Genomic DNA, 23,593 nt, shown 5'->3' with positions numbered 1-23,593 from the left:
AATGTGCCTGATCTCAGGGACCTTGCATCCCCACCCCCAGGGACACAGAGCTCAAAGGTCTCCACAAGGCATTTCCCCTGAGGACAGAGCCGTTTTGCAAGCGTTTTCGTCGATCTTACTTGCAAAACCTCTATCGCCGCCAGCCAAACAGCTTCCAAGAACCCACACTGGGGAGGTGGGGTTAAGGGTGGGCTCGCAGCACGTCCAATGGGAAGGCTCATTACTACCCGCCAAGCCTTTGCAGAGCTAAGGCGCCGCTTTAAATAGCTGCGCGGGACCTTGCAGGCGACTCCCCCGACTAAGTACAGCCTCACCTGTGTGAACTACTCGCCGCCGCCTCAGCCATGCACTGTGTCCGCGTCCCGCTCGCTACCATTGGGAACCAGCAGCCGTCGCTGAAGCTCTCGCCCCTGAAGGGGCTCAGCCTAGCGGATAAGGAGAACACGGTGAGCATGCTCGGGCCGGGTCGGGGTGGCGGGGACCTGTGGGACTTGGGCACGCCTCTCACCGCATGTCTCCCCGCATGCCTCCCCGCAGCCACCCGCTCTCAACGGCACCCGCGTGCTGGCCAGCAAGGTGGCCCGGAGGATCTTCCAGGAGGCGGCGGAGTCCGTGGAGCCGGTGAGCCTGAGACCCGAGGGCGGAGACAGCGCAGGGGGCGTGGCCAGCGGCGCCTGGGGGCGACAGCGGTCCTCCCCGGCTCTCTCTCTGGCGCCACGGTTCTCTTTGTCTTTCTACTTACTCGTAAATCCTACCGCTTCCGGCCCCGTGCTCGGTTCCCGCCCGTTCTCTCGGTATCGGTCATTCAAATTTCCGCGGGGATGGATTCGTGTGTAATAGCTGACACGTAAGACAGGGAACCGCAGGAAGTTTCCGACCATTGAATGTAGCTGGATGGGAAAAATGGCAATTTCATATGGTTCGATGGATACTTCGCATTTTCATTACTTTCCCCCCCCAACAGAAAACTAAGGTGTCTGCCCTCGGCGGGCAGGATGAACCTCTGCTGAGAGAAAACCCCCGCCGCTTTGTCGTCTTTCCTATCGAATACCATGATATTTGGCAGATGTATAAGAAAGCGGAGGCTTCCTTTTGGACAGCTGAGGAGGTAATCAGATTCAGGAACCAGGAGACTTAGAAAGTTCAGGCGTCGCCCCTAACGGGAGGAAGACCCCCTGCAGTCGCGGTTATAACTGGTTTGAAATCTACTTGACTGTCCTGTTGTTCCTCGTGGGGCTGGTTGCCCACGAGGCTGTTAGATGTCCTCAGTGGCCGAGGGAACTCGGAGGGATCTGGGAACCAAGTGGGCCCCGCAGACTTAAAGGTTCAGAATTACGTAGGAGGTCCTGCAAGCCTGAATCCCTTGTGACCTTGTGCACTTCAGGTGGATCTTTCCAAGGACATCCAGCATTGGGAAGCCCTGAAGCCCGACGAGAGATATTTTATATCGCACATCCTGGCTTTCTTTGCAGCGAGTGATGGCATAGTAAATGAAAACCTGGTGAGTGGTCCCAAAAAAGTCCATTTTCATTCACGTCAAGATTTAAGGGAGAACTAATTCTCTTTCCTCGTCTATTAAGTTTTTCCATTCCGAATGTATCGAGAAGGTAATTTTTATGTGGCATTTCCTGATTTATAATATAGTTCACAGTTATTTCTTCCTTACGGTGATTTTTTTTCCCTGACTGGAGAAGCTCAAAGACAACGTTTAGCGGTAATAGGTTTACTCCTGGGGGGATCACGTTTGCTGTCCTTTTTGTGCCTTTGCTGTGTTAATAATTTGGTCGCATATGCCGCTTATGCTGAGTGGATCCTTCTCACAATGAATCAGGAAAGAATGAATCAATAACCAAGGGTTCGCAGAAACCTTAAAAAATAGGGGTTATCTATTTCCTGAGCTGTACATTGAGCACATGACAGGAAATGCCCACCTTTACCACAGAATAATGAGTTATATAGAGAAACACACCTTAAAATGGTACCGAAAAAGGAGAATGATGCAACCAATGTCCAGTAACCCAAATTGCGCTGAACTTTGATGTGTTTGCCACTAGGTGGAGCGGTTTAGCCAAGAAGTTCAGATTACAGAAGCCCGCTGTTTCTATGGCTTCCAAATTGCCATGGAAAACATACATTCTGAGATGTATAGTCTCCTCATTGATACTTACATTAAAGATTCCAAAGAAAGGTGAGTATTTGAGTGGTATGCCAACATGTTTAGGACTCACTAATTGTTTATTTCAAGTTTTTGGATTCTGACCGGGATAGAAAAATGACTCAAATGACTAAATCAAAAATTCCTAGCTAGCACCCATGATCGTGTCTGTTTTGAGGAAGAAACCTAAGTTCACTTTTAGCCAATCACTAAAAACAAAGTTATGATGAGGTTACTCCATTTTTAGAGGTGGCAGTATACTTACTGTTGGTCATTCAATCTAACGTCTTCTTTTGGGAAAACATCCCGTAGGCTCTGTATGATGAACTAAAACCTTAGTCTGACAGTTTTTACTCGTGGCAGACCCTAATTTACAATGTAGGGTTGGGCAGGGTAAAGGATATAAAGTAGAATGTAGCTTGCTTCTTAAAGAGCTAGTAATACCGTGTTTCCCCGAAAATAAGACCTACCCCGAAAATAAGCCCCAGTTAAGATCTCAGCAGACGGAAGCATTTAGTATGTTATGACGATGTTCCAGAAGAAGATGATGTCTGTATTTGAATAAATGTAGATTGTTGTACATTGAAAAAAAATAAAACATCCCCTGAAAATAAGCCCTAATGGAGCAAAAATTAACATAAAACCCGGTCTTATTTTCGGGGAAACACGGTACAGAAAATAAGACCTAGAAGTGTAAGTGAGGAATTGCATAATATAGTAGTCCTCCCTTATCTGCCGGAAATACATTCCAAGACCCTATGGATGCCTTAAACTGAATAGTACCAAATTCTGTACATACTAGGTTTTTTGCTATATATACATACCTATGATAGTTAAATTTATAAATTAGGCACAGGGAGATATTGACAACAATAACTAATAATAAACAGAATAGTTGTAACAATATACTATAATAAAAGTTACGAATGTGGTCTCTTTCTGATAACAGACAGCTAAGTGACTAATGGGTGACAGGTGGCACATATAGCATGGATACACTGGACAAAGGGATGATTCACGTTCCAAGAGGGACAGCACAAGATTTCATCAGCTACTCAGGATTGTAATTTAAAACTTATGAATAGTTTATTTTTGAAATTTTCCATTTAATAATTTTATTATATACATATGGCATTTGGGGACCGTTGATACAGACTTGGTAGGAGAAATGCTGTCTGTTTAGGGTAAAAATGGTCAGCATAGCTTAAATAGTCTTAGCGATTAACATTTTATGGTTCTTCAAATTTAAGGAAGATAGGGCCTGTGAACTTTGTCGTGACCTGGACTTGAAATAATTAAGCCAATAAAGGCTCTTCGTGTAATGGATTAAGAGTTTTAGTGTTTTTAGTCTTGGGGCTCAACACAAATTAACAAACACCTAAATTTGTATTAACATAAGTCAAATCAATGTTGACATTTTAAAGAGGTTAGTGAAGGAAAAAGCAAACCAGTAGAAAAAAACACATTTCAGTTTGAGCCCCAATTTGGCCTTGGTCCCAGTGTTCTGCTCCAGAAGCCTGTGACAGACGGTCTTTGCTGGAATTGCTGATGCTCTGTGTGCTTCCCAGGGAGTTTCTCTTCAATGCCATTGAGACGATGTCTTGTGTAAAGAAGAAGGCAGATTGGGCCTTGCGTTGGATTGGGGACAAAGAGGCTACCTATGGTAAGGCTACCTGTGGCCCTCCTTATACCTAAGCTTCATTTTCTAAATGCCATTGGTTTCTTGGCCCTTTCTATGAATCCGAACAGTTACTCACTAGAAATATTTTGGTGTTACCTCTTAAATAGGAGAACGTGTTGTAGCTTTTGCCGCAGTAGAAGGAATCTTCTTTTCTGGTTCTTTTGCATCAATATTCTGGCTCAAGAAACGAGGACTGATGCCTGGCCTCACATTTTCCAATGAACTTATTAGCAGAGATGAGGTGAGTCTAGTTCAAGTACTAGGCTAATCTGGACCCCAATCACCAACTTTTAGGCAGGTTCTCGTGTTCATTGATGGGAACTCCCAGTATCAGGTTGCCTATATTCACATTTTACATGTGAATTCAACCATATACTTGGCGGGGAATGAAATACTTTAAATAATATACTGAAATTATTTTACTCATTCTTAGTATATTACAGTATATTTATATATAGGTATTTCTCTATGAATGATGGGATTTTTAAAGGGATGTGTTATTTTTCCTAGTATCTTGTGTGATTCTACTGTATTTGGAAGTCAGTTGATAAGCATCTCGATGAAATGAGAACCCATTCTGATCCATCGTATGTCTTTGAATGCACTTGGATTAAGCTGCAGACAGGAGGAGAAGGTGCCCCGGGATTCTAGTTTAGGCCACATCGGCATTACTTGGGGTTCAATGCACTAAGAATTGCAGACTTGATTCACTTGAAATTGAATTAACGATTTCCTGCGCATTCAGTTGTAATTCTAAAAAGTAGCCTAGTCAGAGTTTTGCCTTTCCTGCTGCAAAAGGATGCTTTGAGCGGAAGTACTGCCTCCTCTCTCTGCCACATCACAGAGCAGTGAGGACCACACCTAGCCTGCTGTCAGCATCTAGGTGGCAGCATTGAGAGCCTTGGGTGTGGCTGAGCCCTTGTCGTGGGACATAAGCAGAGTAGGGAGCAGTTAAGCTGGCAGTCCTCTCAACAGTTTAAGTGCTTTTAGTACAGCCAAGCAGGATGTATAAGGAGAATGCAGAAAAAGATAAAGCCATTCCCTAGTCCATATTAATGATGGAAGTCTGGTTTTACAGTGATCTTAAACCTTTTCTTCCAGGGTTTACACTGCGACTTTGCCTGTCTGATGTTCAAACACTTGCTACACAAACCTTCGGAGCAGAGAGTCAAAGAAATAATTGTCAATGCTGTTAGGATAGAACAGGTGGGTGACGTGTACAGTCTCGTGCTTGCCAGAAGAAGACACTTTCGTGCTTCCATTTTACTGAGAAGCTGTGTTTTGGTCCCTAGGAGTTCCTCACAGAGGCATTGCCGGTGAAGCTCATTGGGATGAATTGCACTTTAATGAAGCAGTACATTGAATTCGTGGCAGACAGACTTATGCTGGAGCTGGGTTTTAACAAGGTAAAGTATTGTTCATAGCCCTGTGGTTCTTTTAAAAACTGGTGTTTTGTATTTATGTTTTGCTGTGAACTATTTCAGATTTTCAGAGTAGAAAACCCGTTTGACTTCATGGAGAATATTTCACTGGAAGGGAAGACTAACTTCTTTGAAAAGAGAGTAGGCGAGTATCAGAGAATGGGAGTGATGTCAAGTCCGACAGAGAATTCTTTTACCTTGGATGCTGACTTCTAAATGAACTGAAGGTGTGCTTCTTTTTTATTTTTCTTTCCCTTCTCATCAAAAAAAAAACAATTAGTTTGCTTAGTGTACCACCCGGCCATATGCTGAGTTATCCATATGTTTGTTAATATTCATAGCAACTTAAAACTAGCTACCTCTATATTAATACTATTTGTTACTAATGCTAGTCTCACCTAGAATGAAGGTGTGTACAAAAACTACGCTTATGAAAGACCTGCTCAGTGTTTGACTTTTGCAAGCAGGCTGGCTGGCTATCCACGGCGTGACCATCCACGGCGTGACCATGGCTCTGAACAGGTCTTGGCCTCAGTGTGGGGCCTCAGGTGCTTCTGATTAGCAGGGTTAAACAGTTCAGTGACTACCACAAGGTCATTAGAAGGTGTCAGCCTCACAGCTTCAAAGCAGATTTTAAAGTTTATTGTATAGAAAACTGGCACTTTACACACAAATAAACATAGTTTGTATTATCAATGTAAAGGCCCAATTCAAGCTAATTTGGTTTAATACACCAAACGTAAAATACGAGGTATGATTAAAAAAATACAGTGAATGTTTGGATAAAAATGAAAAAATTACAGTAAAAGACACATTGCCATTAATCTCCCTCAAAATAATCCCCTTTGCTCAGAATACATTTATCCCATTGTTCTTGCCACTTTCTAAAGCGGTTCCGAAAGTCCTTTTGTGAGTGTCTTTATCTTTTTCTTAATTCTTTTTTTAAGCAGGGCGCAGCTCACTCACAGTGGCCCATGCGGGGATCGAACCGGCAACCTTGGTGTTATCAGCACCAGGTTTTAACCAACTAACCGGTCACCCTTGTGTTATAACCAAGCTAACCGGTCACCCTTGTGAGTGTCTTTAGTTGCACTGTTTTGGCTGCCTCAATGCCCTGGGTCAATAGAAAATGTTTTCCTTTCATGGTCATTTTGACTTTGAGGAAGAGCCAGAAGTCGCACGGGCCAGATACGGTGAATACGGTGGATGCGGATACACCGTAATGTTTTTATTTGACAGAAATTGCTGTACCTGAAGCAGTGTGTGACATGGAGTATTGTCATGATGGAAGATGAAGTAAAGACACGAAAGAGGACTTCCAGAACTGCTGCAGAAAGTGGCAAGACCGATGGGATAAGTGTGTTCGAAGCGAGGGGGCATATTTTGAGGGAGATTTATAATGGCAATGTGTCTTTTACTGTAATAAATTTTTTTTTATTTAAACATTCACCATATTTTTTGATGACACCCTGTATTCTACTGACCACTAATTGGAGCCAACTCAAAATTGTTCAGGTGACCAAAGTAAGATAAGCCTGTGTAATCTAGGCATGTTAATTTATATTCTTTGTTTTCTTTAATGAAATGCCTTTTCATCAACTTTATAAATTCAATCCTGTGCGTACCTAAGTATTAGCCATTTGGTGCCACGTAGATGGGTTGTATTGTGTATTCTGTAACCCAGGTTGAGTTTCATGGGATAAGAGATAAAGGGGAAGGAGCTCTTATCTTAAATCATTAGGAATTGAAGGTGATCTGGGCTGACAATTGGTAATCTGGGTGTGTGAGCGTTAGTTTCATTTTATTTCTCAAAGTGTATTCTGCCCAAATGCAAGTTAGTATGAGAGATTCATGGCTGGGATCTAAGATAGTAATGGCAATTGGCTTTCAAATCATCCTTGAATAAAATGATCCAGCTGAGATTTTGCTCCTGCTTACGTGGTAAAACCAGGACTGGCATGGGCTCTCTGAAAATTGTTCTGAATTCAATTTGTGTGTAAACAGGTACTATGGACTTAGTCCATTTATGTTTACTAGCTGTGTTTTAAGGTGGAAAATATTTTTTTGCTTTGTCTTTTTAGATTATATCTATAGTTTATACTTTGAAATAATTACCCAGTCTTATCTTTCAGATTGTAACTAAGTATATATTGTTCAATGCAGTTACTTCTGGTGCTAATACCTAACTAACTCTGAGGGCCACCTGGTGATTTAGGAAAGTAATTTTGCATGAGCTTCTAATACATGTGCCATTCAGACATTTCAGAAGCAAGTATAAACTAATAGATACACATATCAATCCTTTGGCCACATTTGTTAACACAGGTTGTGTGTTGGCTGACCACTGACCTGTTCTATTGTCAGTTTTCTTCATTGATTGTGTAAATGATCCATTTAAAAACTAATATGCGACCCTTTTCTATCTTGTTAGTTATTGTTAACAGAAGTTAATCCTGATTCTGTGGTCCTTGCACTGGTACAACAAACATGAATAAAAACTGCCTTGTGCTGTTCAGGTACAGGTGGAGGTTGGAGGTGGGTTTAGGATTCTGCGTCCCATTTGCTGTGTCATGTAGGAATTCACTTCCAGCTAGGATTCAGTTTCCTGGTCTGCTTAAAGGGAAACCGAGTTTTGTCTGAAGCATTTCTGAGTCTTAAAATTGAATACTGCACAAGTGTTGAATGATTAAAATGAAACTTCTCAGGGGATGGGAGTGTCGAGGAGAGCCGGGGAGGGGGCGCCGTGGTTTCCCCTGGTGGACTGGGGACTAGCCTCCTGCCTCCCTGCAGCAGGGTTCCTGCCAGTTTTCTCCCGTGACGAAGAATGCTCACTCGAGGCACGGGTTTTGTCCATCTCCCCATCCTGGCACAGCCTCCAAGCACCGGGCCCTCCATGAGTGGCTCCTGAAGGAGGAAATGAATTTGAGCCAAGCGTTTGAGGTGGATAATGGGTAAAAAGCTGTATCCTGGAGGAACCCAGTGGAGAGCTTTGCCTTTGCACCCCAAAGGTGCTCAGTGAATGTCATTTGATGGGTAATGTCAGGTTGGTGACACCACTGTGGACGTTCAGGGCAGCCCTGCTCTAAGGATCATCAACTATTACAACAGTCTCCCTGTGGGCAGCCCACCGTCATGTTCCCTTTTGTCGTCCGCCTATGCCCACTACCCACACTGTTTCTAGAACACACCTCCATGCATCCGAATAAGTGTTGTCAGACCACGGAGTGAGTTGCCTCAGGAACCTGGTAGATGCAGAGACTCAAGGGCCGCATCTCAGCCCTACTGAGTCAATCTTGGGGTGAAATCTGGGAGTCGGCAGTTTCAACAATTCACCTTAGTTCCTTTCAGATAGTTGAGATCTGGACGGGAAGGGCTCCTTATATAGTGCAAACCAGCGGTTTTCAACTCTTGGCATGCCTTATAATTGCCCACGGGCTTTAAAAAATACCAGTGCCTGGATCCCACTTTTGGAAAGGGCAGCCCTGCTCAGTTTTAACTGGAGGTGCTTGCTGATTTGTGTTCCAGATGCACTGAGCCTGGCCACTGCAGAGGCACATTTCATCACATTCTTGACTGGTATTGCAGCTGGAACTCAATGAGTGTTTGTTAAAGCCATCCGGCCCTGGAGTTGATTCTATGTTATCAAGGATCAATAGCCCTGCCAGTGTGGGTCTGGAGACTGCTAATGGTTTAACTTAACTCTGCAGAGCAAGATAGTTCCAGCCTTATCAATGAGTAGCTGCATGCCTTACAGGCAACAGGATTGCACAGCTTGGCCCTTTTAGACCAGAGAACACTGATAGGACCCCACCCCACCCCCGTACAGGGGTCTACCTCCCGGTGTACTCTGGGCATTAAAGGAGGAACATGGTCAGTGGTGTCTCCTTGTCATTCTGGGAAGGGATTCTTTACATCAGAATGTTTTATGTCAAGAATGGTTGAATCCATTGCTGTGTATAAGGTTCAATAACTTCATGGCGTGGCCGTAAAGCCTGGAGTGGCTCCTGCACGATGACAGACTGAGGTAGTCTAAAACCCCTCCTGCTTCAAACACCTACCAGTGACAAATAAGAAAAGTTAAATGGGTAATGACTTCTCAAGAAAGGGGAGTTCCCAGGTGCTGGAACCGGCAGGGACCCTGGAAGCCTGAGCTTAGAACAACCCTGGGGGGGGGGGTGAGTCCCTTAGAAAAACCGGAGTGTGAGGGACCCCAAACCCCCTTGGGTTTGGAGGGAGGGATTGACCTGCACTAGGGGAAGAATTGGAACTGAAACCTCCGCATAAAGCGGGGACTGGCCCCCAACACCCAATGAAATGGGTGCCAAGGAATAATCCCACCAGCGTGGGGTTCCTCTTTTTGCACTCAAAACCCCAAATTCTAGGCCTGAACCTCACAGATTTGTGGGGTAGGAACCCATGGAAGATGCATAACCCCAACTCAGCTGTCTGATTCCCACGGGTGGAGCTCGGTCATAAATCACAAAACGTGATGGTAGGAAGAAAAATTGGGTGTAAAAATCCCAAGAACTTCCGTCTAATAAGATGAAAGGTAATATGCGATCAAAGGGAAAAAAGTGAATCAAAACCCAAAGAACAGTACTTACAAAAGGTTGTGAAAAAGAACCAGCTAGGATTTCTTGGACTACAACACAATTACTCGATTAAAGCTCTAGCTTTAAAGGAACCTGCTTAGGTAAGGTTAGACATAGTGAGAAATAAGTGACCTGAAGAGATCTATCTGAAGGAATTGCCTGAAAGATGAGAAAACAGAAGAGATGAAGATAGGATGGGAGTACACGTTATTTCTAAAGGAAGTTTTTTAGTCATGGAGAGAAGGGATAGACAGAGGAGATGGTGACGTAACTTTCTGGAATTGACCTTGTAAAGTCTAAGGAACCCAGACAAGACGATGTTCCATCCCATGTCCAGGCAGGACCACCAGTGCAAAGTTCTGGGGCCACCATGGTCTGGGCAGGTGTGATCTAAGCTGTTTATGATGTGAGCCGTGCAAGTTACATGATTTGGTCACAGTAACTTGAGGTTGAGGCTCGTGATGGGTGGAGAGACTTGAGGGAGACTGGTTCTAGGCACAAGCTGACTAGTTTGGGGTGGGCTGAGCCTTGCCTGGGTAGGGCCCAACCTGACCTGAGTTTAAAGGATGAGCCTGAGGCTGCCTGACTCAAGGCCCAGTTCACTGCACCCCTCTGATTGGGCGGCAGCACAGACTTGGAGAGGCTGCTGTCGCTGGCAAGATGGAATCCACTTCATGAGTGGTGGGCAGGGCCTTAGAAAGGCTTGCTCTGCCCCCAGAAGCCACCAACGGACCCCTGTTGTGCGCTATCAGAAGTCCCCTGGTCACAACCACTGGGATTCCAGACTCCATGCGACGAGGACCTGGTTCCTGCCCGCCAGAGGCAGGCTTAGGACTTGTCCTGGGTTTGGGGGGTGGGGAGCTATTTTTCCCCTTGGTCTTGGAGTTTAGGGAACAGGGGGGCTGCCCCAGCCACCTTGCAGCTATGAAGGAAGGCAGGCCTGCCTTGAGGGGTCCACATATGGGAAAAGGAGAGCTGATCTACAAAGAAATGGGGCCCTCATGGCTTCGTTTCCTGGATCCAGCCATGCCTGAATCCCATACCTGAGCTTACACTTAAGTAGGCTTATAAATTCCTAATAGAATCAGGTTGACTTTCCTACCACATGCAACAGAGTTCAACTTGAAGGGAATGCACAGCCCTGTGTTCCTCTGATACACAATCACCCTGGGGCAGAGATAATTAGCCCCATTGTACAGATGTGACCAAGAGGCGGGAAGTCATGTGCCTTGCTGAGGACCTCACATAAACAGCAGCAGGACTAGAACTGAGTGCTGGCCATGGCCATACCCTTGCCCCTTTATCACATACCCCCCATTGTGAGAGAACAGGCACCCCAGGTCTCTACCCTGGTCCCAAGGAAACCACTGCTGGAGCTGCTGCTGCTCAGCGAGCAGTGTCCAGGGGATTGTGTCCTCACTTCCCTTGTCCTGGTTTCCTGTATGCCCAGCATGGTGGGGAGGGTATGCTCTGCATTGCCCCTGTCACCAGCCTGTGATGAGCCACACACTGCACTAGGAAGGCCGGTGGGGAGCGGTAACTGACCTTGGTGGAATACTGGGGGATCCAGTTGTTTAGAAAGTGCCTAGAGCGATAGCTGCCTCTGAGGTGCCCCCTGGGCCCCTGCAGGCTCCCCAGGACTTGTCCCTTCTCACCAAGCCCAAGCTGAGAAGGGACTTCCTCTGGAAGGCACCGCATAGGTGCCTGGGGCTCTTCCAGCCTCCCAGTGGGCTAATCCTAATCAGAATCCCAGTTCCTGAGCTGCGTTTCTGTCAGGGCGTGGACAGTGGCCAAAAGACTGGCTTTAGAAATGTCTTGGTGAGGATTAGGTGACTAGCGCCTGGTGTATCTTTTAAACAGCTTTATTGAGATAATTCACATACCATCCAAGTCACCCATTTGTAATGCACAACTCAAGGGTTTTAGGATGGAGTGGTAGTCACGGCATCTCAGCTTTAGGGCATCTCAGCTTTAGAGCGTTCTCACTCCCCAGGGAGACCCTAGACCCATTAGTCCCCCTCCTTGTGTCCCCTCCACCCTCCAGCCCCGGCGCACAGAACTGATTGGCACTTTTGAGACAATAAATAGAAGTTTTTAATGGAAAGGGCACTGGATTTTATTTCTAAAAGAGCATTTGGAATGCTAGAGCTAACAAAAGGGATGGCTCTGCCTCGCAGACATTTGATTTACATATTCAGCTTTTTTTCTTGGCATATTACAAAAACATTTTGCATGAAAGATTCCTGACATTGCCTGGAAGGGGGGGACTATGCCTGCTGACAGCCTGTGAGGTGGCTGATAGACCTTCAATTCCTTCACTTCCCATCGTCACACATTAACTCAGCCCTCCCTCTGAGCTGGGGGCTCGGCGGAAGAGAAGCCAGGGGTCAGATCTGGTCCCCTGCCTGTTTTTGTACAGACTCCAAGCTGCGTGTTTTAAAATATAGCAGAAGAATAATAATATTTCGTGACACATGGAAATTATATGAAATCCACATTTCAGTGCTGTTGAAAAAAGTTCAGCTGAGTCAATCTGCAGATCTAATTGGCTTTATTCAATGATTCATGAATTGAGCAACACCCTATCTATTACAGCAAGTAGAAAGGAGCTCCCAGGGGCTGTACAAAGTGGAAGGTTTTTATGGGCAGGAAGAGGGTGGGACAAGGGAGTTACAAGAGTGGATTATTTCAGGAAAGGACACCTGCCCTTAGGGGAAGGCAGTGGATCTTATCAGGCAGGTTACCTCCCTAGTGCCAACCAGGAAATTCCAGACTGATTTAAAATTCCACTCCTGGGATAGGCTGAAACTGCCGCCAGGCTACTTACTGTTTCCCCGCAAATAAGACCTACCTGGACAATCAGCTCTAATGGGTTTTTTGGAGCACAAATGAAGCTAAGACCTGGTATTATATATATTATATTAATTTATTATATAAGACCCGGTCTTATAGTAAAACAAGACCGGGTCTTATATTCATTTTTACTCCAAAAGACGCATTAGAGCCGATTGTCCGGCTAGGTCTTATTTTCGGGGAAACATGGTATTAAGTGGGGCTTACCACGAGTGAGTGTTTTGGGCCTGTTTTTCTTTTTTTCATAGCACCCATAGTGTTCTTGGCACACAGCCACATCACTTGCTTATGTTTTGTCCATGGTTGCTTTGGTGCTACAATGGCACTGTTGAATCATTGTAACAGGCCATTTTTTACCTAGCGCTACACTATTTTATATCCGACCCTTTCCAAAAAGCGTTTGATGACCTAAAAGTGAAGTCTGAGCGTCCTCTTGAATGGTCCACGGTGAAGTCAGAAAATGGACAAGTGGCAGGTGGTCAGGAATGGAGGGCTGGAGCCAGCAAGTACTCGAGCAGATCATGAAGTTTTCAGGCATTTTGTGAGTCTTAGCTTGCCAGGGCAACCAGAACCAACTACCACAGGCTGGGGGGCTTAAACGACAGAAATGTATTTACTCACAGTTCCGGAGGCTGGAAGTCCAAGGTCAAGGTGTTGACAGGGTTGCTTTCTCCTGAAGTTTCTCCTTCGCTTGTAGATGGCCGTCTTCTCCCTGTGTCCTCCTCACATGGTCATCCCTCTGTGTGTCTGTGTCCCGATCTCCTCAGGAAAGGACACTAGTCAGATTGGTTTAGGGCTCCCTCACGTGACCTCATTTCACCTTAATTCTCTCTTTAAAGACCCTCTCTGCAAAAACAGTCACATGCTGAGGTATTGGGGGTTGGGACTTCAGCGTATGAATTTTGGGAGGATTCAATTTACTCCATCTCACCGAGCTAGTAGTTAAATACAGCCATTATTAAAAATTAAATTACATAAGCTTCCAATTAAATTAATATTAAAGACAAATACAATAAATACTCAAAAGTCTATTTTACTATTATCTATGCTCCTGAAGCTATTTACATCTGTTCTATCCGTGTGGAGGAAATAACTGTAACAGCGTGTTACTGAGCAAGTCTTTCCAATTCCATGACCAGTGAAGTCACTTAGGTAGCTCAGAATTGGCTTTGGTGGGAGTATTTACACCATGGAGATGGGTACATGCTACAATTCAGGGTCCCCTCCTCAGAGAGCTGTTAAACATTTACCAGCGTTTGGAGGGGTGCTAAGCGCTGAGACAGGTCAGCGTGAATTACGGGGGGCACTAAGGAGGATGCCAGGCCTTGGGGAGTCCGCAAAAGTTTCACAGACCAAGGGATGCCCAGTGGCACCTTGAACATGAGTAAGGGTTGGCCAGATACAGGGGAAGAAGGGGTAACATCGGTTTGCAAATGCCTAAGGCAGGAGAGGGCACCCTGAGTGGGGGGGTGGGGGTGATGGCAGGTTGGTAGGAGTCACAGGTGGGAGAGCTTGTGAAGGGAGTTGTGAAGGGAGGGTGGGCACGACCCAGAGTTCTGTTCGAAGGCGGTTCTACTTGATCTGGCAGTAATGGAGAGCCAAGGAGGGTCTTGAACCAGGTAGTGAGGGTGGTCACTGGCTGTCAGTGGGGTTCGCGGTTGGGACTGTGTGTGGAGTGTGTGCAGGGTACTGTGACTTGCTTTCTCTGTGTCCCTTGCAGTGGGAGGTTCTTGGCGAATGCTGAGTGGCTGAATCATCCCATTCGTTCTGAAATCGTGAACAGGGGCCTCAGCCTTCTGTCTCCAATTAGAGTTGGAGCTGGAAATTGCCCAAATGTTAAGCGGAAGGGGAATGGTTAAATCACAGATATCTATACCATGGAGCACTAACCAGTCATTATATATAATCAGTAGGAAGCTTACGTAGCAACGGGGCGAGCTGCTGACAGACAATGATAAATGGAAACAGCAGAACGTAAGATTCTGTGTGTCTTTACTAGTCAAGACAAATATAAATACACAAAAGTCTATTTTACTACATACTACTAATACCTGTGCTCTTAAAGCTATACCTCTGTTCTATCCGTATGGAGAAATAACTGTTACTGTGTCACTGAGCATGCCTTTCCAATTCCATGACCAGTGACATCACTTTGGTCATAATGACATGACAATATGGATAAAGATGGGAGGTGTCACAAATGGAGAAATGGAAATGGCGTCTCAGGGTGGTGGGAAGGAATGTTTCTTTCTGTTCTGTCGTTGTCTGTTTGATTTTCTTGTAACAAATACTGATGAGCAGTTGCGGCCTCCCCAGGCAGACGGCCCCTGCAGGAGCCCAAGGCAGAGGGAACCGGCCCTGGAGGCACGGCCGGGGAATGGGGGCTACACCATGCAGGGCATCTGGTGATTCATGCATGCGCCCTGGCCTCTGCAGTTGCCTCTGGAGGTTGCTTCCAAGGCTCAGCATGTCACTGGGAACTGGGAACCAGTCACCTCCAGCCAAGAGGGTTGGCCAGGGGTGCAGTTCTGAAACCCTTTTCAGTATAGAGAATCTTGGGCTTTGGAGCCCAATGGACCCAATTAAGTTCCTTCACTGTCTGTGTACAGGCTGCGCTCAAGGGCTCAGAGGGGTTAGGTCTGCAGGTGGCAGAGCTGGGACTTCATCTGGGGGTGTTGGGCCCTCAGTCCCTCCCACCCCCACTGCGTCCCGCTTGAAACTTCAGAGAGTTAGTGCCACCATGCCATGCTCAGTGACACCCATCTTAGGCTATACTAGGATGCTGTTCGTTGTATTAATGTGGCCTCTCTAGGGACACTGTCAACCCCTCGTGGGCAGGACCCATCTCCTTCCACATCCCTGGTCACTGCCAACAGAGGCCAGGGCACATGGTGGATAGACGATAAATACTTGTGACTGAATGGAGGGAGCCTGGGATCTGAGGCCTGGTTGGAATTGAGAGCATGTGGTTAAGGGTCATATGTTCAAAGGTCACATGGAGGGTGATTAGCTCCAGGGAGGGAGGGAGTTGGGAGCAGGGGGTGACCCCTCTATCTGTTCTTGCTGGAAAGGAAAGAGGGGTGTGCAGAGGCGAGGGAAGCGGAGGGGTGCTGTTCCAGGGCCAGAGACTGAGCACAGGCAAGGGATACACAGCAGTCGGAGGAGGGGTGAGGTGTGCGGCTGGGAGGCCATCATTCCACAAGTGTTTACTGAGAGCCCTACTCTGCTTCCCCTCTGCTCAGGTGTTGGGGAGAAAGAAGCACAAAGCGGGTGAAGCCCAGGCCCTCGTGGAGAGCGGAGAGCGTAAGACAGAAAACCAGCCAACTTGTGTGGTAAGTCGGGCGGAGACAGTGCTGGAGGAAACGAAAGTGGCAGGGACAGGAAGGGTTTGTGCTCTTTCACATGGTTGGTCAGGGGAGGACTCTGAGGGGAGAAGGGAACTGGGGGAGGGAGTGGGGGACAGAACGAACACATGGCTAGCAGAGGAGAGCAGAGCGCCTTTCAGGCAGCCGCACACTTGCCCTCCAAGGGGCCAGGAAAGGGCCAGGGAGGCCCCTCTGCTGGTGGGGGGGGCTGGGCTGGGGGGGGGCCTCCGGGAAAACCCCTCTAGTTTCCGGGCTTGGCAGTGGCTGAATGGATCTCCCAAAGGGTAATGGACCCAGTAGGTCTTCCAGGAGATCTGGACCAGAAGCATTGACATTTTCTCGGTATTTGCTAGAAATGGCAATTCTCAGGCGCCACTCCAGACCTACTGAATCAGGAGCTCAGAGGGTGGGAACGCTGATGATGGGGAAGTCTGAATCCCCACTGGTGTTTCCTAGCTGGGTGGCCCACCTAGGCCTTCCTTCAGCAAGTGGGCATGAGGGAACCTGGGTTGTAATCACGCCCCTCCCCCACGCCGTGGACCCCAGGTGGTTTGGGTCTGAGAGTCCACCTTCCTGTGAAGCAACTCAGGATGCACCTGAGTGGTTTTATTTGGGGGAGGGAGGGTTGGGGAGAGGAGGGAGGGAGGAGGGTGGGGCTAGGATCAGAAATCATTACCTGTCAGCCAGCACTGCCTGAATACCAGGTGGGGTGCAGGTGTGTGGGGCGAAGGGGTTGGGCCCCTCGGAGGTTTCCCAGACCCCAGCTCTCGGGTTTCGGTTTCGTTCTTTATCCTTCCTCCTGGGTTGCATCCTTGGCAGCTAACATCCGATCCCTCGATCCCTCGAGTCAGCCCGCCTCTCTCCGGCTCCGCCCAGCCCTCTTGAAGGAGGAGTCTGTAGTGACTGCCACCTTCTCCAGCCTCCTCACGCCTCAGTCATAGCTATCTGGCTTCCTCCTTGACTTTGCCACTGCCACCGTGTCCCCACGGTGCTTTCTTTTCACCATGCACTACCCTAAGCCCTTTTTATATGCTTACTCATTCACTCCTCACAATAGTCTTTTACAGAAAAGGGGCTAGAGGCACCCACAGGGTAAGTGACTTGCCCAAGGTCACAGCCAGTAAGAGGAACTGGTGTCTAAGCTGGGGCTGCCCGGTTCCAGTCACGCTGAAACTTTCTATCCGTCTTGCCGCCCCCTGGTGGCCAGTGGCCGCGTTTTGGTTCTCACTGAGTCCCTGATCCCAAATCCACCTCGTTTCACACCGATTGCTCCTTCTCAATCCCTTTTGCCTACCCACCTTCCTGTCTCTGCTCTTGCAGGATTTTTTCCTAGAGCCTCTTCACACCTGTCTGTGGAATTACAACTCTCTCTCCTCAGTGCAGGTTTTGAGTTCCAGACCTAACATTCAACTAGACATTTCGACTTGGGTGTCCCACAGACAGTGCCCCAAACTGCACCCCAAATATGCTCGTCGTCTGCTTTTTCCACGCTCAGTGAATGGCACCTCTAGTTCCGGTTGCTAGGTCAGATGCTATTCCTCGTGTGGCCAGGAGGGGGAGCCTCCCGCTGTTTTCCTCCGCTGCTCAGCATGTCCAGTTGATCCGCTCCTAGACTGCGCTCTAAAGCAGCCCCACTCTAGTGGAGATCAGGGCCATCTCACCTGGGTTACCACCTGTCCCACTTCTGCTCTCTCAGGTCTCAACCCCGAGGTCACATTCCTTAGGCACCTCCCCAGACCTAGCAAGGCTGTATTAGGGGTCCCTTTTGTTCCCATGGCCTCCAACAGTACCTGCTCTGAGGTCTGTCACTTTTCTAACACCGCCGCCCCAGTTGTGAGTCCCCTGAGGTCAGGCACGGGGTCTGCTGTCCCCACGTATGTTCAGCCAGCATCTGGCATAGACATGGCACTCTGGATCCTCTCAGTAAGAGTTCATTGAATGAATGACCGGGGGAAGCTGCTGTCTCTGACACAGTAGCAGGGAGGTCACGCTGCTGGGGATTAAGTGAGACAGTGATTGTGGAGGCCCTGGCCTCTTAGGGGTCGTTGGTAAATGGGGCTCACTGCCTCGCCCCGCGCTTGTCCCTCTCTCCTTCTCTCCCCGTCCTGTCCTGGCTAACCTGCGAGTGGCTGCAGATGGCTAACTGAATGTTATGTCTGTCCTGCCATTGCTGCTCACTCACAGGGCCTGCCGGGTCCCCTAACCCGGAGTGTCTGGCCTTCGGGGTCTGGAACCTGCACCGAAGGCAGAATCCTCAGGGTACAAGGCTCTTCCTTCCACGAGTGTCCCCAAGCTCTGGGCCAGGCTGTGCTCCCTTCCAAGGTCTCGAGAGGACAAAGACAGCAGCCAGCACCCAAGGTATCTCCTTGGATCCTTGCAAGCTCAGGGACAAGGTCTCACATCTACTTCCTAAAGCACAATTTATTTCTTTTTCAGTTTTCTTTGGAACCTGTATTTGTCCAGATGTTCACCTGATGTGGTGGGAAAGGAGTTTTATGAAGCTGTTGGCAGAGTACCATTTGGCATTCTTGTGGTTCTAGAGATTTCCGGGGACTTGGAGCTATGGTTCCAGCTGCAAACAGCTGCCTGCCCTCTCGCAACATTCAGCTTTTGAGCCTGGCAGCTTCCCCAGCCCCAAACATGCAAGTGACCTTATGATTTTGGCCCGTCAGTGATCCTAACAAGCTGTTCTGGTGTGTAGGTGGAATTCCTATTTTTAATAGCCAAGTTGTTGAGAAATTGTAGGGCTTCTGCTTCCTTCTGACTGGAAGGTTTCCAGAAATATTTATATTTGCTTCTATAGAATCTGGGAAGTCATCTTAGCCTAGAGGAGGTCAGCGAGTGGAGTGGGATCACATAGGAAACAGCCCAGTGACACCACGCACTGCTCACTCTGTCGTGCTCTCAGTAAACTGAGCGCCCAGGGAGGCTGGGTCGGCCCGGACTGCCCCACTGTCTAGTAGGGAGGGTGGGGTTGAGAGTGGACAGGAGCCAGGTGCTGAGGCACTTTCAGTGCTGGGACGAGGGATCTGAACTCTGTTCCTAAACCCTCACTGACTTTTAGCTGGGCAGTGACATGATCAGCTGTGCATTTCAGAAAGGTCGGAGGGTGGTGGGTTAGAGCTGTGTTCTTTCAGTCTTTCCTTCATTTTACAGAGACCTCGTGTGCACCCAGCCAAAGTGTCATGACGCAGCAGTCACTTACAGGCATTCTGGTGCTTTCCAGTCCTTCTGTTTCATTTGTTTTTCTCCAAATGCTGTTTGCACCCTTCTCCCTTGACTTCCTGTCTCCCTGAATGTTTTTGATCTGCAGTTTGAACAGCGCTGGATGGAGAGAGGGAAACGGAGGCAGGAGTCCGGGGACAGAGGCAGCTGTCACTGTCCAGTAAGGAAGCGCCGAGGGCACAGGGTGCTGGTCCCTGGGGCAGACAGTGAAGGTGCCATCATGGCACTGGCCCCCAGGGCTATGTGTGTCCCCTCAAATCTTTGGGCTCAGTGAATCCCCCTCAAAGACGTGGAGCAGCTCCCAAAGCAACAAGAGGGGCCTGTTGTGATTCATGTTGGGGATCCAGAATTTGTGGTTTCATAACTCAGCGCGTGGGGACCGAAATTCATTTCATTAAATGTCGCATGGAATCAAAATAGAAATTCCAACTTTGGGACAAAGCCCATTGAGCCAAGAGCCAGGCATTCTACACTGGAACCAGCAGATCTCATGGAAGCTGTAACTGTGGATCCAAGGTGGCCTTGTCTACATGGCCGGCCTCCGCTCGCTCTGGCTCAGGTGCTACAGCCTCTCTTCTGGCTCACAACTGAGTCTTCAGGTGTGGCAGGTGGACCTGGAGCCCGGTCCGCTTGTATAAATCAGAGGCACCTTAAGGGGGGATAGTGACGACAGCTCCCCTTTGTCACTCTCCTAAGTGCCTTCCCAGAGCTGCATCGGTACATGTATCATAATTCAAGGATCCCCACCCACCTTCTGGGAGGGACACGTCTCATATTTGAGGACACAGGTCACACAGCTGGCGAGAGGTGGAGCTAGGGTTTGAACTCCAGACCAGCTCCCATGCCCCCCTTCCTCTTCTGTCTCCTGGTTTTTGCAACTAGGTGACCAAAGTGGACAGACATGTACTCATGTCGGGAGAAGGGCTTGGGCCCCGACCTGCTTACAGCTCCCATGGTATCCTAATGTGCAGTGAGGGCTGGGACACTGCTCCAGAATGTAGGGAAGGGGTGTGGGTGGCCTCTGTCTGCCCTCCATCCCAGCCTCCGCCAGGTGGTCCATTCAGCCAGTGCACAAAAAGGATCCTCTGGAGACTGGTGGCCTGCACTTGTAGCCCTGTGAGCTCGCGCCCCCACCATGCCTGCCCCAGGTATGTGCTCATCCCTCCCCCTGTGCCTAGGTAGGGTGGGAGAGCTGAGGTGGTGTAGGGGTGGAGCAGCCCTGAGGGGTGCCTGGTGAGCCCAGAGGGGTAGGGAGGAGGAGGGGATAGGGAGGGCAGTGCAGGGGCCTTGCACCTACTCTGAGCCTGGGTGGAGGGAGGTCCTGCATGGCACTAGGAGGAAAGGCCTGGGCCTGAGCTTCCTAATCCATTGCTCTTTGCTTTTATGTGTGTTCTTTCCTTCTACTTTTCTAGGTTGATTTTGTTCTTTTTCTAACTTCCTACTCTGGACATGTAATTGATCTCCTTTTCTTTCGTTTGTTTATTTAAATATAAGTCTTTAAGACTATGAATTTTCCTCTGAAGACTATCTTACCTGAACCCCATGGAATATGATGTGTGGTGTTTTCATTATTATTATTTCTGCATGTTCTGCTCTTCACGTTTTGGCTGCTTCTTTGACTCATGAGTTAGCAGAATTTCCTCACCCAAGATGGTAGCTTTTTTTCCTCTAGATTTTGTCATAAAGTTTTGTGGTTTTTTTTCCCCCCACTTTCTTCCACCTCCCCACCCCACCCCCACCACTCTGGTTCAAGCCATTGTTTCTCAGTCTAGTTGTGTAGGACACAACTCCCTCGCCCATGCTGGTATTATGAGCCTTGCGCTCCTCCTAGCTGAGGCAGTTGGTCGCCACTTATCGGTGGTCGGTTGGCTGCTCACAGCAGCTCATGGCAGCTCTCGCTGGCTGCCGGCCGCTCACAATGGCTGCTGGCCATTTGTGCTGGCTGCTGGCCACTCACACTGGCCACCAGCTGCTCATGGCAGCACATGGTAGCCCATGGCAGCCTACAGCAGCACACAGCAGCCTATGGCAGCACTTAGCAGCCCACAGTAGCTCACGCCAACCTCCGGCTGCTCATGGCAGCCCAGCTTCAGGGAGAGCCGTTGTTCACAAGCTTAGCTGTAGAGGGCACAGCTCACTGGACCATGTGGGAATCAAACCGGTGATCTCGGCATTAGGAGCAGAGCGTTCCAACCACCTGAGCCACCGGGCCAGCCCGTAAAGTTTTAATTTGATTGCACAGTTATTAGAGACTGTTTTACATTATTTCAGCTTTGGGGACTTTATTGAGATTTTTCTCCTTGTTGCTTTGGAGTGATTTCTTTTTCTTAACCTGCCCTCCCCCCCCCAACCCTCCCACCCCCGGCTTTCTTAAGGTATAAATGACATCTAATAAGGTGTGCATATTTGATGTATACTATTTAGGAAGTTTTGACATATGGATACACCCATGAAATCATCACCACAATCAAGCTAATGAGCGTCTTCATCATCCCAATTTCTGCACACTCCTTTGTCATTTCTCCCTCTGGCTTTTCCTGACCTTCACCCCATCCCCAGGCAGCCACTGATCAGGGAAATGCCTAGGAACAGAATGTCTGGTGATATGGTAGGTGTACTTTGAACTTTTTAAGAAACTGCCAAACTGTTTTCTCAAGGGACTGTCTACTACATATGCCCATGAGCACAAGAGAGCAACAAGAGAACAAAGTGTGGGAATTCTAGATGCTTCACATCCTTGTGTGGTCAGTCTTTTCCATTTTAGCCATCCTAGCGGGGGGCTGGTGTACCCCCATGGTTGTAATTTGCATTTCACTAATGACTGATGTCACTGAGTGTCTGCACATGTGCTTGTTTTCCACACATACATCTTTGGTTAATTGTCTGTCCAAGTCCTTTGTGTTATTCAGGTGTAAGGATTCTTTACATATCTAGATATAAGTCCTTTGTTAGATATGTGATTTGTAAATATTTTCTTTAGTGTGTGCCATCCGTTTTCAGTTTCTTCAGTGTCTTGAAAATTAAGGGTTTTAAATTTTGGTGAAAGTCAAATTTCTTTTCTTTTGTAGTTTTGTGTGTGTGTGTGTCCTGTTTAAGAAATCCTTCCCAACACTAAGACCATGAGAATTTTCTCCTGTATTTCCTTGTAGAAACTTGGTAGTTTTCACTCTTATATTTTGGCCCATGACCCATTGTTTAGTTGATTGTTGTGGATGGTGTGAGGGAAGGGTCGTGACTTGTTTTTTGCATGTGGCTCTGTCTGAAGTGGTTTCTGAAAGGAGAAGCGGGATATGCCATCGCTGCTGTGTTCTGGCTACAAGGCCCGGATCCACTGGGGCTTCTTTAATTGGTGAGTTTACATTTTCCAACAGGGTGGAGTCTTGTGAAAATAGTAAGATAAACTATAGAGAAATAAATGAGCTAAATATTTTAAGTATCTCAGTGTCATGTGTTAAATTGCAACCTGGCTACGTGAGACTTCCTGAGCTGGGTGCTCTTCTCCCTGTGACTTTGTTCTGCTGACGGAAGGTACCAGCTCCTTTGTCCATTCAGCCGGTCAACTACAAGGCAACACGAGGAGTGAAGAGGATACGACTAGAATCAGACTGAGCTGGGGATGTCCCCAGCTTGACCCTAATGCCAGGCCTTCTTTGGGTTACTTGGGTAAAGTGAGGGTGGGGCAGAAAATCTGGTTCCCCACCCCACACTACAGTTGGGTTCTGGAGATTTCCTCTACCTTTTCTGATTCCTTCCTCTCTTCTCCTTTGGGCCAAAATGTTTCCTTTCTGCCTCAATACCTCTGCTTTTCACTTGCCTGACAGTAGTCCCTGAGCTGTGGGCCACAGGGCCTGGCCTGGGTGATGGCTGCTCCATCCCCACCCTTTCCAATCCTCTCCAGGACATAGGATTTCCTCTAGGGCTGCAAAGAGCTCTCCCAGAGTCAGAGCCCCTCCCTAATTGAGGAGTGATGCTGAGCCAGGGTTATGTGACCCCATGGTGCCCCCAGGGAGGTGTAATTATGCCGGAAGTTCTCACAACAGCATTGGCTCTGCTGTAAGGAGAAGGAGGATGCAGCCCAGAAAGGTTGTTCCACTTGTCCAAAGTCACACAGGCAAGTTTCGTCTGGCTCCGAAGCCCCCACCCTACCCACACTGCTCTCCAAGGACTTGGTTCTTCTAGCCAAAACCTGCCTGGGTCTATGGGAAGGGCCCTGAAGGCATCGCAAGGAGTCCTTCTAGACTTTAGCTAAATTTTAAGTCAAATTAAAATGGAACAGAGCTGTGCAGTCTCCTTAGAGGGAG

At 48.0% G+C, this 23,593-nt stretch overlaps 1 protein-coding gene and 1 long non-coding RNA gene across 6 annotated transcripts; one reads left to right on the top strand and one right to left on the bottom strand.

The window, feature by feature from the left end:
• The first annotated feature begins 245 nt into the window (after positions 1–245).
• On the top strand, positions 246–22,728 carry RRM2 (ribonucleotide reductase regulatory subunit M2). Of its 5 annotated transcripts, XR_016020504.1 has the most exons (13): positions 264–446; positions 538–621; positions 965–1,108; positions 1,385–1,501; positions 2,055–2,188; positions 3,724–3,818; positions 3,944–4,077; positions 4,938–5,042; positions 5,129–5,242; positions 5,321–5,484; positions 15,945–16,034; positions 18,252–18,425; positions 18,504–22,728. XR_016020504.1 is itself a non-coding variant. In XM_019748247.3 (11 exons), exons 1-10 carry the CDS (start codon positions 345–347, stop codon positions 5,471–5,473), a joined length of 1,182 nt encoding a protein of 393 aa, XP_019603806.1. In that variant the 5' UTR covers positions 246–344; the 3' UTR covers positions 5,474–5,484; positions 6,497–7,796. The 5 variants fall into 5 exon arrangements, 2 of the variants coding, with proteins under 2 accessions (XP_019603806.1, XP_019604050.1); XR_012496247.2 differs by lacking the exon at positions 18,252–18,425 and having other exon boundaries at positions 19,381–22,728; XR_002138822.3 differs by having other exon boundaries at positions 18,252–22,728.
• Positions 7,831–17,343, bottom strand: LOC141571500 (uncharacterized). The gene is made up of 3 exons (XR_012496248.2): positions 16,744–17,343; positions 13,324–13,461; positions 7,831–8,161 (listed from the first exon to the last, which is right to left on the bottom strand). It is a non-coding gene; the product is annotated as an uncharacterized LOC141571500 (long non-coding RNA).
• Positions 22,729–23,593: the final 865 nt, after the last annotated feature.

The sequence above is a fragment of the Rhinolophus sinicus genome, chromosome 2 (genome assembly GCF_057876585.1).
Source record: "Rhinolophus sinicus isolate RSI-liver-muscle chromosome 2, RSI-T2T, whole genome shotgun sequence".
NCBI lineage: Eukaryota > Metazoa > Chordata > Mammalia > Chiroptera > Rhinolophidae > Rhinolophus > Rhinolophus sinicus.
This window is presented reverse-complemented; position numbering and strand designations above follow the sequence as displayed.

Bases quoted from the DNA above. Each gene is read 5' to 3' on its own strand.
- RRM2 (XM_019748491.3), top strand. From the start codon at position 345: ATGCACTGTGTCCGCGTCCCGCTCGCTACCATTGGGAACCAGCAGCCG. The intron at 1,502-2,054 runs GTGAGTGGTCCC...GTTTGCCACTAG, and splicing joins GCATAGTAAATGAAAACCTG to GTGGAGCGGTTTAGCCAAGA. The intron at 3,819-3,943 runs GTAAGGCTACCT...CCTCTTAAATAG, and splicing joins GGACAAAGAGGCTACCTATG to GAGAACGTGTTGTAGCTTTT.